This window comes from Ostrea edulis, chromosome 4 (assembly GCF_947568905.1).
Source record: "Ostrea edulis chromosome 4, xbOstEdul1.1, whole genome shotgun sequence".
Taxonomy (NCBI): Eukaryota; Metazoa; Mollusca; class Bivalvia; order Ostreida; family Ostreidae; genus Ostrea; species Ostrea edulis.
This window is the reverse complement of record NC_079167.1, coordinates 87312848-87327350: the sequence shown is the minus strand read 5'-3', so window position 1 is coordinate 87327350 and position 14503 is coordinate 87312848. Positions and strand designations below refer to the sequence as shown.

Here is a 14503-nt window from a genome sequence, read left to right as displayed (position 1 = left end):
TCTACTTTTCACATATTTTGTGGCACAGTATGTCCAGAGTTGTTCCTTTACGATAATATTTTTCGTGAGGCGTAAAAATGAGGCTTGATAAAACATTCACTGTATTCTGTAATTTATATCCTTTAGTGAAAATATGAAATAGAACTTTTCTATAATTTATTGGCTACGCTAATCAAAGATACTAAGTCTGTTGTCAACAAAACAGAAAGTAGATTTTTATGTCATAACGTGATGTTATCCCATGGGATAATGCGATGTCAGCAAAAGAAAAGGAATAAAAAGCAAATACTTTGTTGTTTATTCTACTTTTTTCAATATAAATTACAGTGAGTGTTGATTCATCCTTTTATCGAGCATGAAAGCGTCAAAGGTAGTATTACATTTGCTCATTTAGGATTTCCGTATGTTCTAAATATAATTTAGACAAGTGAATGTTTTACATTACCATTCTCATTTTTCATTCGTCTTCTTCTGAACATGAAGTAGGCAAAAGCTGATAGAACCAGAAGACTCAAAGGAGTAAAAATCCCAATCACTGTAATCATTGTTGTTGTACCTGTATCCATCGGGGTATTTCTATTAGTTGTGGTTTTGAGACGGGGGGTAGATGAAGGCTGCCTGTAAAAGATGTAATCAAGGTATCGAGAAAAATCATTAAAACGTTAGGAACTTTATTATCATGGTGAACGTTACTGATATATTTCATTTATTTTTGTCGAATGATATTCTAAAACGCAGATTAAATGTTGTGTATTTATTGAAAACATACCATAGAGAAAGGCATGCAGGATCTGCCAAATAGCATTTGGATTCTTTATTGATCAGCGAACAGACAGGAACTATCAAAATACAATCATATATTGTTGTTCCACTATTTTTCGTTGATTTGATTTTTGTTATTTCATTGCAGTATCAGACTACGGAATCGAAACATGCAGCTTTGTTTTAACTGAGAGAATATCAAATTTCAAGGAAACCGTTTTTCTTGACTTATCCATGAACTTTGATGACAAGGTGAAGATGACGATGAATCTCATAACTCCTATAAATAATACAAAATTCAGAGCAGGACAAAAACGGATCCATAAACATACCAGAGGTGGGATTAAGTGCTTAGGAGGAGTAAGCCCTTTCAACCGTGTATCCTGGGGGTCTTTGTGTGTCCTAGTATTATTTTTGTATTTGTGTTTTTTTTTTTTTTTTTAGAAATCATGACATTGATCACTGTTTGTTGTCTTGACTTCACCATTTTTTAATTATTTCATACTCACATTGGTACATCATCTCGGAAGTGTAATGGATATTAGGACATCCATCGTTAAATTTGTGGCACTTCCGAGCATCCAAAGTGGTTTCCGAAAGAACCATGCAAAGACCTTAAACATAAACAGACTGATTGAAGTAAAATAGTAGAAATAAAACGAACATTCAAATGTACTTTACCATTACAAAGATATTGTCATGGTTGTTGTCTACTAACGAATATAACTAAAAATCATTTAAACAAACCCTCATGAAAGTAATGAAGTGATATTTCAATTCACTAAGGTACAGATAATATATACTACAGTGAGTACTTAAACTACATGTTTTATATTTCAAATACCTTTTTCTATCAATCCACTTGTTTTCGGATAACAAAACTCGACAAGTTGTGTGAGGTTTGACACGGGTACACAATGATACTCATTCTTAGTTTCGTTGTAACCAATAGAACAATTAAGTTTTCCCGAGGCTTCTTTCACTTCAGTCTCATTTTTAGGGCAAATGTCTACCGGAAACACCAAAAATGTGGAAGTTGATGTCTGAAAAAGAAAAGAAAAAAGTCCATTTCATATGAATATCTATCTAATTTTGCCACTTTGAAAGGCAATGAAAACAAATGGGTGAAATATCATTAGGTTTTCAGTTTGAATTGACTTTTAATTTTAGTCAGTATCCTGACTTTTCATTAAGTTTATTTGGCCTAAATTATTTTGTCTTTACAAATCAATAATCATATGAGAAAAGCAATGACAATAACCCTTCTTAATCATATTAGGAAGAAAGTGTGGTGCAACTCTTGTAATATCACTTATATTAGGTTAATAAGAGAACACAGAATTTACGAGGTGTCTGATCCAGAATTTGTCAAAGGAGAATGTCATAAATGTTTTGACCAACATTTATGAGACCCAGCAAAATGTATAAATATTCCAACATATAGAATAATTGGGAAAGCTAAACAGTGCTTGCAAACGTATCCACTTTATTTTTTCGTTCTTAGTTCAACATCAGCAAAGTCCAGCTGCCATGTATTTGGAGTCTGACTGTCAGTGTGTCTTCACTTCTAGAAGACGGTAAAACGTAATATGAATGAATTTAGTCAGGACGTAACAACTATGAATGTTCGTGATGGATAACGTGTGTCCAGGTATTTTCATTTATACCATTCCTATTGACATTCAAACATCGTTTCAAATCTTCAGAATGCCTGTGAAACAAAAACCGTTTTGTAAACAAAATTAAGGAAAGAAACTTATAATATCAAAGTAATCCGATGATGTGTATCACAAAGCATGATCTACAAAAAAAAGTACATCAGGACATATCAGATGATTCAATGTAAAACAGCATGAAGAGGAAAATCCTTGAGAATCAAGAACTTTGCAGTTACATAAAACAACACCAAACTCACTTTATTGTAAAAGCAGATCGCATAGATCTATCGACCTATAACATAGCAAGAACAATTATAATGGAAAATTCCAGATTAATTGCAAAACTGAACAGAATCTTCGTGTACGCGCTATGCAATTTGCATTGTTAAACACAACTCATGCAAGATTGGAACCAAGGTGTACACATTTTACAGATTAAAGAAATATTTATCTTGAAGCCTTTCTAAAGAAACATAGTATCCAATAAGTAAATGAAGTGTATAAATGTTGCCATCTCTACAGAAAGTGTATACTAAAGCAGCGCAAGCATTCTTAAATCAAAGATACTTCTATGACATAGTGACGACCAACGCTTCAAGCTCACGCACTTGTTCAGAAAGGTACTAAACACCCAGTCAGTAAAGCACTGCGTTATCTTATGACATAACAACATGAAGAATTTTGATTCTGAATTATTTATTGAGGAATTGGAAAAAGTTGACTTGTCATGTTGTACAATGTCTGAATACATCGTGTATGTAGAAAATAGTTGGATTACTTTCAAAGATATTTTCTAAATGTAATTTTGCTCCCATCAAAGACGTGAGGTTAAAGTAAAGAACTGAACCATAGATGAATCATGAAATATGAGAACGAATCACAGAAAGGGATAGACTTTTAGACATTTTTAGAAGAAGTAGAAAACAAGATCACAACAAATTGTCTAGATCAAGATTTTATTACAACGTAAAATATTGAAAGCAAAGTAAGAACATATATCATGGAAAATTGAAGAAAACAAATATGATCCAAAAAGGCTTTAGCAACAATTGAAGAATCTTGGATATAGAAGTCAAAAGAAGGAGGACAAAAAGATTGTTCTAAATATTGATGATAACATCTACCATAATGAATTTGAAAAAGCTAATCATTTTAACACTTTTTTCACAACTGTTGCTTCAAAGTTTGTAAACGCCTTGCCCACTGCTAAAGGTACATACAACATACTGTCAGAATATTTTAGAAGTTTTTATGAAGAAAGAAATTTATATAACAACCGTCTTGTTTTAAATGTGGTATGCAAAACTTTTGTATATGAAGAACTTTGAAATCTTAATGTCACAAAAAGCACTGGTCTGAATGATATTTCTGTTAAATATTTGAAACTAGGGGCAAGTGTTATCAAAATATATTAAGAAGGGCAAACCACTGCAAGTATGTAATTATAGAACAGTAAGTATTTTAAGTGTTGTGTCAAAGATCCCTGAAAAAAGTGTTTATGTTCAATTGAAAAAATTTCTACAAAGAACCAACATGTATGAGTTCCAATCTTTCTTCCGAAGCAAATTTTCTACTGATACTTGTCTTATTCACTTATTAGATCGTATTAGGGAGAACACATCCAAAGGACTTTTTACAGGTATGATAATGTTAGATTTACAAAAGGTGTTCGATACTGTTGATCATGAAATTTTATGTAATAAGTTAGACATTATAGGAATTGAAAGTAATTGGTTTAAATCATACTTAACAGGCTGGTCTCACGTGGTAAGGTGTGGGGGCAAGCTTTCTAACCATAGGGAAATTACATTGGGGCACCCAAGGGAGTATTTTAGGCCCATTATTACTTTTATGTTATGTCAATGACATGTCAACTAGCGTCGATGAAGACTGCAAGTTGATCTTATATGCAGACGACAGTGCACTCCTGTATTCACACAGAGATTCAAATGTCATTTTAATGAAACTTGGCAAAGTCCTAGAAAATTGTTCCGATTGGCTAGTAGACAACAAGTTGTCACTTCATCTCGGGAAAACTTTATGTATCCTGTTCGGCCCTGGTCGCAAGCTTTCTAACGAGGTCAGTTTGAAGTAAAGTGTCATAATCATGTCATCAAAGCAAGTTATCAGGTCAAATATTTAGGGATAACTATTGATAAGTTTTTGAAATGCAATGTCATTGTGAATGAGACTACAACCAAGGTCAACTAAGGGATAAATTCCTGTACAGAAATGGAGCTTTGCTAAACAGAAAGTCAATGTCAACGTTAGCATCTGCACTTATTCAATGCTACTTTGATTACTACTCGTCTGCATGGTATGCAGGTTTATCTAAATCCTTGTAAAAGAAATTACAGGTTCTTCAAAACAAAACAATCAGGTTCATCCAAAATATAGGCCATATAACCACTATAAATTGCGAAATCTTTGATTCAGTTAACACACTCTGTGTAGCTGATAGAGTTAGAAAACTGCATTTAAATCATGTTTTTAATATTTTTCATGACCTTGCACCAAGATACTTGCACGAGCATTATTTCAGAAACAACAATATTACTAGAGCGGGGTCCAATTTTAATCTCATGGTTCCAAGGGTGGGGGCCTATGATAGCTCCAATTTTTGCTATCATGCTATGATAGACTGGAATTATTTACCATTTGAAGTTAAGTACGTTAATATTAATGTAAATTTCAAATCATTAGGTAGATGGAAGATGCTTCCACAAGAATTCCGCTAGAGGGAGAATATGAAGTTTGTATATATAGAAATTGAACCTCATTCACGATTTATTATTCATTTTAATTTTTTAATTGTACATTGATGTTACTCTATTCGGGCCACACTACATCATTCATTTACCAAAATATTTGAACATTGCTGTCCATGCCATTCAGTTGTAATTTATTTATTTATCACTGTTCGTTATCTTCACTTTGCATATATATACTTTTGAAGTCTCAAGGACCCCATTGGAAATAAGCAGTCATATTTCTGCTTTAATGCGTTATCCTTGGTATACTGTGATATAAGTACATAATGCAGCGGTGAAAATATCTTGTAAGTGATGACAATACTGTGATAAAATGACTGTGATAACATTTGGTATGCTAAGTTTTATACAGTTGACATGTGTATTTATTCATCTATATTTTGATGATGTTTTATACAAAAATGATTGTTCTGCCTGAATAAAACTACTACAATAAGTCCTTAGTACACCTTGCTTGTCGTAAGAGGCGATTAAATGGGGCGGTCCTTCGAATGAGACAGCAAAAACCGAGGTTCCGTGTCGCAGCAGGTGTGGCACGATATAGACCCCCCCTGCTCAATGACCATAAGCGCCGACCATAGGCCTAAATTTTGCAGTCCTTCATCGGCAATTTTGACGTTTCCACGTTAGTGAAAGGTTCTCGAGAGAAACAATATTCAATCAATCAATCAATCAACCAATATCTACTCCAGGAAACACAACATGGTTGCGTCACTAGCTCATACTCCAGTGAAAATTAAGATAACATAATGTTATTCTACGACCTAACAACGCCTCCCCTCTTCAAGATTAATTACGTTAGGCAATACACATGGTTGTATCGCTAGCTCATACACTCTTGCAGAAAAAAATCACACACTCGGTCGAGTAAGCATATTATTATACCTTAGTATGAGAATTCTATGCAACGCGTAATCTGATTGGTCTAAACAGTCACATGCCAGGGATGACAGAATTCCATATCTCCTTCTCAAACATCATATCTCCCTATCATATTTCCCCTTGGGCAGCTTCGTGCATTTTCCATAAATTTAACGTCAAAGTAGACGAAGTGTATTATGACCTCACAATAAGTCCGAGGCATTCCAGTTTCATAGTTCGTAAGGCACACACTATGCGGGTCTCTGATATACAGTTTTAAAATCGCCTGATTCTGGTTGATACAAAAACAAACAAGTAAATCAGCATTCAAGGAGAATGGAAATACATAAACTGGTTATCATATCACTGTATTTCGCTGTTTGTACCTTCTATATATACGTTGACGGCGCGGTGTTACTGCTAGGGCGATCTCAGGTAAATACATGTACAATGTATAGATGAGTAAACTCCAATCTCAAATACAATTTTGTGGTCTTGCTTTGTTTCGGTATAATAAACAATTTATTGCATGAATGTTCGGGAGATATGAAGATTTCTTCACCCAAGAAAAAACATATACCGTTGCCCTCGGGGAATATGATTTTTCTTGGGTGAATAAATCTTTATATCTGCCTCACTATCATGCAATAAATGTATAGTATTATTTTACAATGTAACAACACCTCATTCTTCAAGTATCTCATTAAATGTATTCACGTGTGAGAACACAACATTGTTGCGCCCTACATTTTCGCAATTCAAACCAACATAACGTTATTATTCGACATAACAACGCCTCATTCGTCAATTGTCTAATTACATGTATTTAAGTCAGAAAACATAACATCGTTACGTCATAACAACGCCTCATATTTCAGATTATTCATTATTTACGTTAGGGAACACAAGTTATAACAATAAGCATCAAAGTTAACGCTACTTCATACACACAACATGCCGTCGGTCGACATTTTCCTAATTTATTCGTCTTGGGCAGTTTAGCTAGGATTTTTCGATATAAGAAAATGCGTCAATATAAGCTACACAATTAAAAGTTATTCTTATAGATACACGTTACTATAAAAATTTCGAATTACATGTATATATTTTATACTGATAAGATTCGAAATATCATGTCTTTTACACCGACGTTTTATACCAATCAAATTCTAATAGACGGACATATTTTGACAGGGCGGTTAGATATAGCGACTCGATATAGTGCAATAATTTAGATTTTGTCCCTTTCATTGGATTTCGATAGTGTACACATATCTATATGGATGGCATACATGTAATTGTGCATTAGATGAGGATTTTGCCTCTTGTTAATAGTTTCATAGGTAAATATTCTGTACAGTGAAACGCAATGTTAGGTAAAGTCGATGATATATTCAATTTATAAAGATAGCCTTTTAAACCTAAAAGGTTACTCGAAGAAAATGTTCACACTGGATTCAGTTATTGTCAGTATTGTCAGTTATTGTCAGTATACAAACAGTTTTTAAAGATTGGAAGAAAAAGGACGTATTTTCGTATATCTTGTTTCTAAACAAGAATTCTAAACAAGAATTAACGAACTGCAGCAGAACTCTATGACAAAGAACAAAAGAAAAATCGTTCAATTGGCGGACACATGTCATAGCTCTTGGTATATCAAAATCTATTTTAAATAATGAACTCCTCTGTAAGCTCATACAAAGATCAGCATTGATGCGTACTTTTTTTTAAATACCAAGGACTGGTTTTTCAAATACACTTTAAAAGGGTTACTTGAAATATCTTTTGGACTTTGTTTATCCGCCATGCAACAATATTGTACATTCAACATAATGCAGTTTTGAATATCTTAATTTATGTCGTTAAGATTATTTGGCAAAATTGATCATGTATTACTTATTATTATACTTTCATGTAAAATACGTGAATCTGATTGGTCGAGAAGCATTGGAAAAAACATATTGTTACCCTCTGAGAACAGAAAACACGCCCTTCAGGGTGATAGTATCTAGCAACGGGTAACAGTACTTGACAACGGGTGATATTATAAAAAAGTATCACATGCGTCAAATTTATGCGCCTACGGTTCGCCGTAGATTGCTAGACGACGTCGTTTGAGCGTTTGTAATAAATGCGAATACCCGTATTAATATACGAAATATCGCATGACGTAGATTGATTGAATGTCAACAGACGTTTGTTTACTAGTTCATTGTACCATGTTTGCTGTAGTGGGAGAGAAATAAATACAAAGATTAATAGATGAAAAGGAATCGAAAAGCACGCAAAGGACGATAAAAAGGTCTGTCAACTTATTTCGTTCGTTCTTGAGCCAGAGGAGTCAAAGTACTGAGTTCGAGAGTTTCAGTAAACAGGAGCTTAACGAAAATCTGAGATTATTTTACGTCGCCATTCGAACAAAGTCGGGAAGTAGTTTGAAAGTAAGCTCACTGAACAGTATAAGGTACGGACTCGCCAAATTCATAAAGGATTCATGCCAAGTAGATATTTTGACTGACCCGGAATTCAGTGAATCAAAGAAGGTGTTTAAAGCAACCCTAACTGACATGAAGAAAAAGGGATTTGGTTCCGTTGATCACAAGCCAGCAATTTCTTCGGAGGATTTGAAACAACTTTACGAGCCCAACAACACCGTTTTTAATACCGAAACACCCTGTGGTCTCCAAAATAAGGTGTGGTTTGACTTGATGTTTTACTTATGTCGCAGAGGCCGTGAGAACTTAAGGAATATGACCAAAAGTACTTTCTCAACTGACATAGATGCTTGTGGACGAGAATTTGTGTTCCAAGCCATAGATGAAGCTGATAAAAACCACAGGTTAGAATTTCTATTTCTCTCTCTCTCCCTCCCCCCCTCTCTCTCTCTGGGAAGAGGGGTTGGGTGTTTTATTGAAGTTTATTATATATTTTCACTATCCCTGTATCTTTTTTAGATCTAGTGCACCGGATGAGACAGTTGGAGAGGCGAGGATGTATTCCCAGCCAGGAAATGTTCAGTGTCCAGTTACTTCTTTCAAAAAGTATCTGAATAAACTACATCCTGAAATTGATGCACTTTGGCAGCGACCCTTGAATTCATTTGACGAAAACAGTTCTGTTTGGTACTGTAAATCTCCTTTGGGGAAAAACATTCTTTCCAACATGATGCCTGAAATTTCTAAACTTGGAAAGTTATCGAGGATTTATACCAATCACTCAATTCGGGCCACTGTCATCACAGCGTTAGACAACGCAGGCGTGGAAGCAAGGCACATCATGTGTGCCTCTGGCCACAAAAATGAGGCTTCCATTCGTAGTTATGCTTGTCGCCTAAATGATACTAAAAAGAGAGAAATGTCTGAATGCCTTGGTGGAATACTTGGAAGTCAATCACGCTCAAATTCTGATGCCAATACTGTCTCTACAGCTACCGGTATTGTAGGAACAAGTCTTAAGGAAAACGAGTTTCCTGAAATAACGCCTGAAGAATTAGATTCTATTTTCAGTGATTCCACTTTTGACGAACTTTCTCACAGTGTTGTTAGCAGTGAAAATGTTCCAAATGCTCAGCCTCTAAGTGTGTTGAATCTTAATGCAATACCCACAAGCTTATCTACTAGTACAGGGTTTCATGTTTACCCAACAATGAATAACTGTGTTGTGAACTTTAATTTTGGTCCCCAAAAGTGAAATGTGATTTGTTGAATTATGAAAGAAATTTACCATTTTAAACTTGTTTACTTTGAATTGCTTTCGCCATTTTGACTTTTTCTTGTTACATCTTTAAAATATTGAAAACATTATAGATTTAAAAAAACAATAGCAAACTGTGATCTGTATCCAGGACTGTGATTTGTTGATTATTACAGAATTCACAATTTTAAGCTTGTTAACTTTGAATTATATCACCATGTTTACTTTAATTTTTTGTTTACAACACCATAGATAAATTACTGAAGTACATGTCTTTCTGTTTTTGTTGTTTACATAACATTCAGTATAATAAAACAAATATTGCATGCAGTTGAGGGTAACATTAAAAATTTTCACCCCTCGAGAAACCATTGTCAACCTCGGCTACGCCTCGGTTGACAATGGTTTTCTCGGGGTGAAAATTTTCAATGTTACCCTCAACTGCATGCAATATTTATATACTGTTCTACTATAAAGCAAACTTTTATAATGCCGGAAGAGTATGTTTTACATTTTCAAGTTTATTGTTATATATGACCCATCGTCTGTTAAAATATTATGGCAAATGTTTTTAGAAAACATTACAATACCTTCTGAAATTATTACACTTTGCCTACTTATCTCGAAAATGAAACATACGAAGGCTGTTCGATATGTAATGTGTAGTATACGATATCTCAAAAGCATTCGACTCAAATACTGAAATAAACACTACATCCATTCAAAGTATTCTCCGCGGTTTTAAACACATAATTTCAATCCCTTAAATTAATTCTGAAATGTGTCACAGTATGCTGATTTAGGTAGACCTCTGAGGCACTGACTGATGGCTGAGCCAAGGGCTTGTCGGGACTTGTAACGACGACCAGATAAGAAACGTTTTAAGTTTTAGAAAAAGGAAAAAGTCGCATGGGGCTAGATCTGGAGAGTATTGTGGGTGTGTCAAGAAGTTCAAACTTCAAAATTGCTTCACAAGTTCAAATGTATGTGATGGAGCATTATCATGAAGTAAACGAACATGCCTAAATCCTGACACAGGGCGTCGTTTATGATAATATTTCTTGAGCTTTTCAAGTATAAGATCTCCGTAATATTGACCTGTAACACTTTAATTTTCCCTTCGGCACCGGAATTTGAACGGAAATATTCATATCTAGTGATCAGTCATTCAAAAACTTACTTTGTTAAACACCACTCTGATTCCACGCACAAGTACTCTGAAGTTGAAATAAAAAATATGCTAGAGTTCCTCATTGACAATATCTTCGTGGTCTTTGGTGATCAGGTCTTCCAACAGTCTGTTGGAATTCCCATAGGCACGAATTGTGCTCCTTTGTTAGCTGACCTGTTTTTATATTCATATGAAGCAGAATTTATTCAAAAACTTCTACGTGAGAAGAAAAAATCTCTCGCTGTGACCTCCAATTCGACTTTTAGATATATCGATGACGTTTTGTCTATTAACAATGATAGCTTTCATTCATATGTCGATTTGATATATCCCTGTGAGCTCGAAATCAAGGACACCACAGAGTCGTCCACTTCTGCTTCATACTTAGATATTTTATTGAAAGTAGACATTAACGGCAAACTGACAACTCAACTGTATGACAAACGGGATGATTTCAACTTCTCCATCGTCAACTTCCCACATTTATGTAGCAATATTCCATTATCACCTGCATATGGTGTTTATATATCTCAACTGATTCGATATGCAAGAGCTTGTTCTGGGTATAGTCAGTTTTTAAATCGAGGTAAGCTACTGACAAACAAGTTGATGGTACAGGGATTTCAACAGTCTCGATTGAAGTCAGCATTTCACAAATTCTATGGTCGTTATAACGATCTAGTTCGTCAATACAACCTCGCATTGGGTCAAATGCTGTCTGACGTGTTTCATACTGTTAAGCCGTTCTTGGCACACTGATTTTGACTACGGATAACTCCATTTACCTGATCAGGATATGGGGCTCACGGCGGGTGTGACCGGTCAACAGGGGATTCTTACTCCTCCTAGGCACCTGATCCCACCTCTGGTGTGTCCAGGGGTCCGTGTTTGCCCAACTATCTATTTTGTATTGCTTGTAGGAGTTATGAGATTGATCACTGTTCGTTATCTTCACCTTGCATGAGAAGAATATACAATAAAGAACATCCTTTGTGTTTATGGTTTTTTTGGCAACTACAGGCCTTCTACCGTGTTTAGTTAGTCATATTTTGTTTCCAATTATTCTTACTGGCTCAAAATAGTGAACCCTTGTTTCGTCACCACTAACAATGTTTGTAAATTGTGTTTGATTGAATTTGGGAAACATTTTGAGCAATTGTTTAGCGGTTTGTACTCGTGCCCGTTTTTTGTTTTTGTTTTGTTTTTTTGGTCATCTGTCAATACATGCGGTATCCATCCGGCATACATCTTTTGTACTTTCAAAATACTCTTTAAAATGAAATGCACCCGCGATATCGATATGCCAACAGCTTTGGCAATATCACGAATCGTGTATCTGATATCACTTTCAATTATTTCCCTGACTTTCGAGATATTTGCCTTGCCTGTTACAGTCACAGTTCGGCCAGATTTTGCTGCATCTTTGACGGACACTGTGCCAGTCAGAAATGTCTTTCTCTCCCTACGAACTGTCTCATAAGATACCTTATCAAGCCCATAAACTTCCCCAATTCAGTAAAAATCTGCATTACCGAATGACCGAGTTTTGTGCGAACTTTTATGTAAGCTCTAATTTCTTCAATATTCTCAACCTGTTTCCCAACCATTTTTACAACAGTGGTCAACGACTGGCTCTATTGAAATGACTATAAGTTTAAAACTATGTGGAGCTGAAGGTCCGTGTTTATACTGTTGGAAAGGTATTGAATAGAGCTATTCAGTAGTATCACTATCCGCGAAATTGTGCAAAGCGTTATCGCGCTGTGGTACAATATACATTACATATCGAACATCCCTCGCACACCGCTGACATACTTTAAAATGCCTGTCAAATCTGCTAACAATGTTAAACAGTTTCCATATAAAAAATGATTTGATATACATGTAAATCAGCAAAATTGAATTAATACGGATAATTACATGGAAGATGATTAATGGTATCACAGAAGTAAACTAGCCCTCACAGAACCCTTACAATCCATACAAAACTACTGCACAGTATTGGTGTGATAACCAAATCGGATTGAACATAGTTCAACTGCCAAAAGGAATATCTTAGCACCCATCACGTAGTTCCTGATTTAGACATCATACTGTCATATGAAACATCGCATTGTCACTATTCCATTCAAAGAAGAAAAAACAAAATACAACTTACCCAGTGACAAGGAAAAATCCATAAGAAAACTACTTGAAGGATGAATACACTACAGAATGGCTGCATTATGTGGTATCTGTCTTAGCCGAGGACAATACATTCTTACAGTAATACTGACTGCTCCACAAATAAATTCCTATCTCAACCAATGCAAATTTACCCATGTGTTGCCAGAGTCGTGTTTCAATAACAATGAGTTGTCTATTTAAATAAATTTTATGATGCTCAAAATTCAGATATTTAACAATGTGTCCTATTCTTATGTAAAAATATTTGTCTGGTGGCCATCAAACAAGTTTGAAATATGACAACAGGCGACATACAAACGAAATTGGAAAAGGCTGGTAAGCTTTCAAACCTAAATTTTAGTTTGTATTACCAGTTGTCACATTCACATATAATACAACATTCAAGAAAATAATCATTAGGGTACCTTTTTCTGTTAGTAATCAAAATTACAATGTACCCTTGCACACAACATACGGTATCCATGTTAACCCATTATATTTCAGTGCCTCGCAAACAAATAAGGAACAGTGAAATTGAGATATCAATGCAAATAAAATGTAATTAATTAAAGAATCCGCCTGATAGATAAAACCAAAAAACTGGTTGTAATAACAGTTTATGACTCATTGCAGTGAATAACAGACACAAGCAACGTTTACCAATTTATTCATATAACAGCAATGACACATTCGGGATATACTGAAATGGACAATATCGGCCGCATGTGAAAATTTTGTGGGGTAACTGGGGAGTCGCCCAGTGAGCCAGTTTAACTTAACTTGTAAGGGGTACACTGGGGGCCCGAGTAAAACATTCAGTGCCCAGACCTGAACGGACGCCAGCGTTCTAAGGAGGTAAGCGAGACCCGCCCTTCTCACTCTGTCTCCTGCAGTGCTACCTGGTATGTACATTATCATGTTGGACATAAGCCCCAAACATGCATCAGACTGTAGCATCCCCTCACTGAAGTGAGGTGGATGTGGGCCCAACCGTCCCCGGTGGTGGCCCCACTATTAGTTTACTTGTTTTAACTTGTACGACTTTTAGTACTGTAAATTGCGCCCTGCTTTAGAAGCAGGTGGGGGAAACAACCAGGTTTTGGAGCAGAAACAGTCATCACATACCATTACCGACTCCCCAGTTCGGCCACAGACATTGGAACAATGTCCCCCACAAAAAACTTGTTGGATTAAAAACTGAGTGAAACTCAAAATACAATAAAGAACTAGTAATCCTAATTGTTCACGAACAATTAGAGGTCTTTCCACCTTTTCTGGATTTGTTTCTTGACCTTCAATCTTGATCCATTCTTCAGTAGGTTAAATGAGGCCAAAAAAAATGTCAAGTCAATGTAAACTTGGAAAACTTTCAGGGGCCATAACTATTTAAAGGGGTTGGTGAATCCTTTCGCACTAAATAG

General features: G+C 35.4%; 2 protein-coding genes across 4 annotated transcripts in view; one reads left to right on the top strand and one right to left on the bottom strand.

The window, feature by feature from the left end:
• LOC125668157 (titin-like) overlaps positions 1-13248 on the bottom strand; it is a 72303-nt gene extending 59055 nt beyond the window's left edge. For 2 of the 3 annotated variants that reach the window (XM_056164120.1, XM_056164119.1), the window contains exons 1-5: positions 13075-13229; positions 1607-1805; positions 1272-1376; positions 770-839; positions 446-618 (exon numbers count right to left, since the gene is read on the bottom strand). In XM_056164120.1, the coding sequence (XP_056020095.1) occupies positions 446-618; positions 770-839; positions 1272-1376; positions 1607-1805; positions 13075-13140 (613 nt within the window). In that variant the 5' untranslated portion in view covers positions 13141-13229. Of the gene's footprint in view, positions 1-445; positions 619-769; positions 840-1271; positions 1377-1606; positions 1806-13074 lie in introns of all 3 variants that reach the window. The other variant, XM_056164118.1, reaches the window with a different exon arrangement.
• LOC125668156 (uncharacterized) lies at positions 8107-10002 on the top strand. Its single transcript, XM_048901971.2, has 2 exons — positions 8107-8891; positions 9007-10002. The coding sequence occupies exons 1-2, from the start codon at positions 8620-8622 to the stop codon at positions 9740-9742; spliced, it is 1008 nt and encodes a 335-aa protein (XP_048757928.2). The 5' UTR covers positions 8107-8619; the 3' UTR covers positions 9743-10002.
• Positions 13249-14503: the final 1255 nt, after the last annotated feature.

What these genes read in the sequence shown, in the direction of transcription:
- LOC125668156 (XM_048901971.2), top strand. Translation starts at nt 8,620, where the DNA reads ATGAAGAAAAAGGGATTTGGTTCCGTTGATCACAAGCCAGCAATTTCT. An exon ending in GAAGCTGATAAAAACCACAG is followed by an intron (nt 8,892 to 9,006) that starts GTTAGAATTTCT and finishes TATCTTTTTTAG; the next exon opens with ATCTAGTGCACCGGATGAGA.